The sequence below is a fragment of the Etheostoma cragini genome, chromosome 7 (assembly GCF_013103735.1).
Source record: "Etheostoma cragini isolate CJK2018 chromosome 7, CSU_Ecrag_1.0, whole genome shotgun sequence".
In the NCBI taxonomy this organism is placed as follows: Eukaryota; Metazoa; Chordata; class Actinopteri; order Perciformes; family Percidae; genus Etheostoma; species Etheostoma cragini.
Window position 1 is genome coordinate 175113 of NC_048413.1, and position 6367 is coordinate 181479.

Here is a 6367-nt window from a genome sequence, read left to right on the forward strand (position 1 = left end):
GAGTGGAGAACAGGTGCAGTTAATACAGGTAACGAGTTCTAACAGGCGCAGTTAATACAGGTAACGAGTTCTAACAGGTGCAGTTAATACAGGTAACGAGTGGAGAACAGGTGCAGTTAATACAGGTAACGAGTGGAGAACAGGTGCAGTTAATACAGGTAACGAGTGGAGAACTGGGGCGGCTGTGGCTCAGTGGTAGAGTGGTTGCCTGCCAATCGGAAGGTTGGTGGTTCGATCACCGCAGTCATTGTCGAAGTGTCCTTGGGCAAGACACTGAACCCCGAGTTGCCTCCAGTGCTGCGCATCGGAGTGTGAATGTGTGTGAATGTTAATCTGATGAGCAGGTGGCACCTTGTACGGCAGCCCCGGCCACAGTGTATGAATGTGTGTGAATGGTGAATGTTTCCTGTAGATGTAAAAGCGCTTTGAGCAGTTGTTAAGACTGGAAAAGCGCTATATAAATACAGCACATTTACATTTACAACTGAGGGCTTCTTAAAAAAAACCTAACCGGTCTGTGAGAGGTGCAATTCTTACTGGTTGGTAGGTGATCAGATACTTATGTCATGCAATAAATGTAAATTAATTATTTAAAATCAAACAATGACATTTTCTGGATTTTTGGTTAAGATTCCATCTCTCCCAGTTGAAGTGTACTATACCTATGATAACAAATTACAGACCTCTACAGGCTTTGGAAGTAGGAAAACGTGCTACATGTTTTAGCTTTAGGGAAGGTTTCTTTTACCATCTACAGAGATGAGGATCTACAGTCACCATGGTTACCAAATATTTTCATTTCTGAACCGATATCTCAAGCCCAAAACAGCATTATCATGGGATACTTAAAAGATCCACAGGTGTGGATGAAAACACATTCTTCATTGTAGATGATACGAAGATAATTATCCTGGTGTCTTCAAATGATCTGAAATGTCAACCTCATGGTGGCGCTAGAGGGTGATCACCAAGTGATCTCTAAAGTCCGTAGGATTTGTCTGCTGGGTTTGTACAAACTCTGCTCCGGGAGAGTGTGGTCTTCCCCAGCTGGCAATGCATTAGATATGACTTAGCATTTAAAACAATAATCCCCCTATATTGGCCAATAAGCTAAGAGACCTACAGAAGGTCTGCACTCCTCCCTGTTCAGCTGGGTCCTCGACTTTCATACCAGCAAGACCCAGGTAGTGTGAGTTGGGCCACCATGTCTCATCCCCCCTTTACCTCATAACCGTAGTCCCCCAAGGCTGTGTACTGAGGCCCCTGCTGTACTTATTATACAATTATGACTGCATGGCCACGTCAGACTCCAACATCATTGTATAGTTTGCTGTCGATCCAGCTGTGGTGGTTCAGATCACAGATAATGATGAGAAATGGAAACCAACCACCTTGAGAATTGGTGCTAGTAAAACTACCTCATGCCGAACGTCACAAAAACTAGCAGAGGATCTACCATTGACTCAGGATCAGCGGGGCTCAGATCGAGAGGGTGGACAGCTTTAAAAATCGTACTGTATATAATGAACCAAACTGTGACTTCAAAACCGAGGAACATACCAAACCGTGATTTTGGTGCACCATTACACACCTAATTTAATTAAATTTATAATGAAATATGATACCGTATATATCTCTTCGTAAAACACTTGTGTTAGAGAATTGACTAAAAAAAATTGACTGTGTACATGAAATCATTACTACTACTTACTTTGGCTTCAAAGAAAGTCTTGGCTCCCTTGACCCCCTCTGTGGAAACGTCAATTTCAGAGAGGCGAGCGAGGACACTGAGGCCGCTGTCCTCTGCCAGCTCTCCTGCTGCTGCCTTTTTGAAGATGAGTAGGAACTGAGGAGGACAGAAAGAACAGAAATACATAGATGTAGACAGAAGGACTATCACATCCTCTGACTGATTCTAATTGGTTCTTTTCTGTTTCACCTCTCTGAAGCTAAGCTTGTTGTCCAAGTCCTCGTCCACCTCTTTGATCATGTTCTTCAAGCCAATGTGGGTCTGTGGAGCTCCGAGCTTCTCCATCATCAGCTTCAGCTCCATCAGGTCAATGTAGTTGTCTTTCCCAGCATCATACCTTAACAGAGTAGAGAACTGGTTTGTTACAGCTCCGCTACACACCTCCCACCGAGAGCATGCTGTGCAACCTGTAAGCCTTGCATAAAGTCTGGGTTTCATTTATCCCGGTTTTGAGGTGTCTGTTTAAGATAGCAGGCTTCTGCCTGTAGTCCATTATAAGGACTAGGGCATAAGTTATTTAGATGGTTGATTACTCTGTCAATGATTTTCTTGATTAATCCATTAGCTCTTTGTTATATATAATGTCAGGAAATGGTGAAAATGTCGCTTTTTTTGCCAACGCCCAACCCTTAATATTCAGTTTACTGACATAGGAATAAAGAAATAAAAATTATTAAAGAATATTTTTTTTCATAAAAGAATTACTTAATTCAATAAATAATCAAAATGGTTGTTGATTAACTAATCAAATCGATTATTCTTTGTAGCTCCAATATTGACAATGGAAATCGTTTGTGATGTATACTCCATCCACAATTTACCAGTTAGTGCTGACTGATCCATTAATAATCATAACAGAGAGCTGTAAGAGCTTGTTTCTTATTATTATTCTTGTTTAATCTAAACCTCTTCTGGGATTCTTGTAATATCCAGGCTATCCAAAATAATGTCCACATCAAAGCAAGATTCCCTTTTTGTAAAAGTGTGTAAAAGCTTGATTAATGTGTTCCCATCCAATGACTCCTAGCAGAAGTACCTCTGGCAGCCCCTCCTTTCTTTTCTGCCATGCCAGAATCTTTCCTGATTTGTACCCTGTTCATTTCATCCATCTTGACAAATTTACATAACCTTATTGCCAGGGGACTATAGTCCAATACAAAAACTGACTATGTGCATTGAACAAATTAACAACTGGATGTGCCAGAACTTTCGGAAATTAAATGAAGGAAAAACTGAGGTGGTTGTTTTTGGAGCAAAAGAGGAACAATTAAAAGTCTGCGCTCAGCTTCAAACAATAATGTTAAAGACAACAGACAAAGCCTAAAATCTTGGTGTAGTCATGGACTCAGACCTGAACTTTAACAGCCACATTAAGACAATTACAGAATCAGCCTATTATCACCTTAAGAATATATCAAGGGTTAAAGGACTTATGTGTCAACAGGACTTGGAAAAACTGGTCCATGCTTTCATCTTCAGTAGACTTGACTACTGTAACGGGGTCTTTACTGGTCTCACAAAAAAAATCAATCAGACAGCTGCAGCTGATTCAGAACGCTGCTGCTCGAGTCCTCACTAAGACCAAGAGACTGGATCACATCACTCCAGTTCTGAAGTCCTTACACTGGATTCCTGTACCTCAAAGAATTGATTTCAAAGTACTTTTGCTAGTTTATAAATCACTTATTGGTTTAGGTCCAAAATACATTTCTGATCTGCTACTACACTATGACCCCCCCAGACCTCTCAGGTCATCTGGGAGAGGTCTACTCTGTCCCCAGAGTCAGAACTAAACAGGGGGAGGCAGCGTTCAGTTTCTATGCTCCTCAGATCTGGAATAAACTCCCAGAAAGCTGCAGGTCTGCTGCTACTCTCGGTTCTTTTAAATCAAGGACGAAGACCTTTCTTTTTGATGCTGCCTTTCTTTAAATTACTGTTAATTTCTTTAATGTTTAATTTCTTATGCTGCACTGTATTTTTTATTCTTGTGGATTATGGGTCTTAATGTTTCTGTTTTTTAACTGTCTATTCAAGTGTTTTATCGTTTTTAATGCTTATGATTTTTAACTGTTTGTACTTGTGTTTTATCGGTTTAACTGATTTTGTTATGGAACTTTGAATTGCCCTGTTGCTGAAATGTGCTACACAAATAAAGCTGCCTTGCCTATCAGCAGATTTGATAACTTTTTTTCTCTAATTGAGATCCAGTGTGTTTGCTTTTTAAGAGCTTTAGTATTAGCCTATACGGACCTGGTTTTGGTTTGGTGGTTCTTTTCCCATCCCATTTCATTGACTTGGGACAAAGGTATGGGCAATACAAACCCTGTTCTGTACTCACTGAGCCAGAACAAAAGAACAGAACCCTAGACTGGCTTTGCCTGGTTTTCTTCTTATTTCCAAAGGGCTAGTCCATCCCTGCATTAGCCCTGTTATCTTTGAGTGGCTGAGAACGATGACGTCGAGGTTGGGATCTAGTTTGAGTTGTAGTTATGTAATGGTGGCGGAGAAAGATGCGAGCGAAGCCGCTGGGGCAACGCTGCCGAATAACCAGAAGTTCAAGCCAAAGCAAGAACCATCTTTGCTAAGTCTTGTTGGTGGCCATGATGTTGTGGCCCTCCTCCCCACTGGGTCCAGAAAAACAGGGGCCTTTACTTTGTGTAGATGGTTGTGGGAGGTTTTTTTAGACTAGCTCTGAAGCTGCAGGTTGGTGACAGGTCCATTTCACATTTGTGTGTGTGTGCAGTTACTCTTATCTCGTGGGGAAGTTTCGTTTTTATTGTCCAGCGGGGAACTCAATGTCAAATAGTGACTGTCAGAGAGTGACTTTACTTTTACATTCCTCGTATGTGAAAATGGACTTGGCAATACACCTGATTTTGATTATAAACCAAACAGCTTTTGATAAGACTTGACCAGACGATGTTCTTCCTCTAAAAAGATCTGTTTTTTCATTAGTTTGAATATGGACACACTTACTTCCCCCCATACTCAACAATTCCACAGCTGGCCATGGTTTTTCTTTTTACATCAGAATGGTTTCAAGAGAAATGTTTAAAGATGTCTATTGGGACTGAACCCTGTGAAGACGGCTGGACAAAGAGTATTTGTATGTAGTGCATTTAAAACTGTGTAGACAGGCCTGTACATGACAGCAATCTGAAGAATCCTGGCAGAGCACGACACAGAAACAGAAGTCACACACATTGCTCGGTCAATCTATTTCAGTGTTTCCTGTTGCCTAAGCCTAAAGCTCTTCAGCTAAACAACCCCCCCCCCCCCCCCCCCCCCCCCCCCCCCCCCCCAACAGCGCATTTTAAGGTAAGGGCACAAGCAGGAAATGTAGGGGTGCACAGCTGAAATTGACCTGCTACACAATTTTTCCCCATGTTTCCCAATAGAGAATTTGTTGGGCTTTTTGGCCTTTATTTGATTAGACAGATGAAAATGCCATGTTACTTAACGTTATGTGCCAGTCATTGCGCCTATGTTACTGATTTGAAACAAATACATTCACCCCCCCCCCCCCCCCCCCCCCCCCCCCCCCCCCCCAGTCGGGGAAGCGTATGGCTAACGTTAGACCCATCCAGCCGGTTTTATTTGTTTAACGTTACCCCGTCGCCACATCGTTGACAGAAAACGCTTCACCTTTTAAAAGGATCACTTGGTAAATTAGCCGCTGCCAGGAAAAAAGCTAAGAATCTATTGTTATGTCTAGAAAATGATTTTAGAAATAGTAAAAGTTCAAGTCCCCACTACCTCTGTTGATCCACTGCACACCGGCGTGCAGAGTTCTACTTTACATCAGAGCCTGGACATCCTTTAATTCTCGGGACAAGTTTGTTTCAACTGACTTGTATTAATTTTGTAACGCCGACCATAGACCGTAGAAATAACCCAGACTCCGACGATATCCCAAATCGATAATGTATTTACTAGCCGCAAGCTAACCCACAGAATCCAACGTCCCCGTCCCCCCCCGAAGCTAGCGTTAGCTGTTCGCCGTCTCAGCTGAACCCCAGAATCCAACATCCCTGTGAAGCTAGCGGATGTTAGCCGCTAACTAAACCCCATAATCCAACGTCCCCCTCTACTCCGCCTGAAGCTAGCTGATGTTTGTCGTCTCAGGGCACATTGTTGATGCAGAAACAGCTGCTAGTTCCATAGTAAAAATCTGCCAACTCCGCAAAACTCGTGAATCTTCCGAGCATCTCTGGTCAAACTGGGGTAACTCTCCTACATTCAGCTAACAAGCGATCCCATTGGATTAATGCGTCCAATTACATTTTCCATTTATCTGCCTCTATTTTCGTTAACGAACAGGACCTTAACCATGTTTTTCTATTTTCTCTAAATGGACACGATGTATAAGCAGTCTATTTCCTAAAATGCATAATGTGCTTGGATACAATAAAGGAGGGTGCATGACAGTAAACTGCACACACACACACACACACACACCGGTCACTTTCACCGGTTGCTGTCACCAAGCGATCCTGTACCTCAGTGGAGCCTGAAACTGATCCTCCTCCATGTGGTGGTAGTCAGACTCTACAGGCCTGTCCCTCACAGTCAGACACTACAGGCCTGTCCCTCACAGTCAGACACTACAGGCCTGTC

At 42.5% G+C, this 6367-nt stretch overlaps 1 protein-coding gene across 1 annotated transcript in view; it reads right to left on the minus strand.

The window, feature by feature from the left end:
* Window positions 1-6367, minus strand: part of efhd2 (EF-hand domain family, member D2) — an 11223-nt gene that overhangs the window by 3078 nt on the left and 1778 nt on the right. The window contains exons 2-3 of the mRNA XM_034876814.1: window positions 1940-2087; window positions 1712-1846 (exon numbers count right to left, since the gene is read on the minus strand). Of these exons, the coding sequence (XP_034732705.1) occupies window positions 1712-1846; window positions 1940-2087 (283 nt within the window). The remainder of the gene's footprint in view (window positions 1-1711; window positions 1847-1939; window positions 2088-6367) is intronic.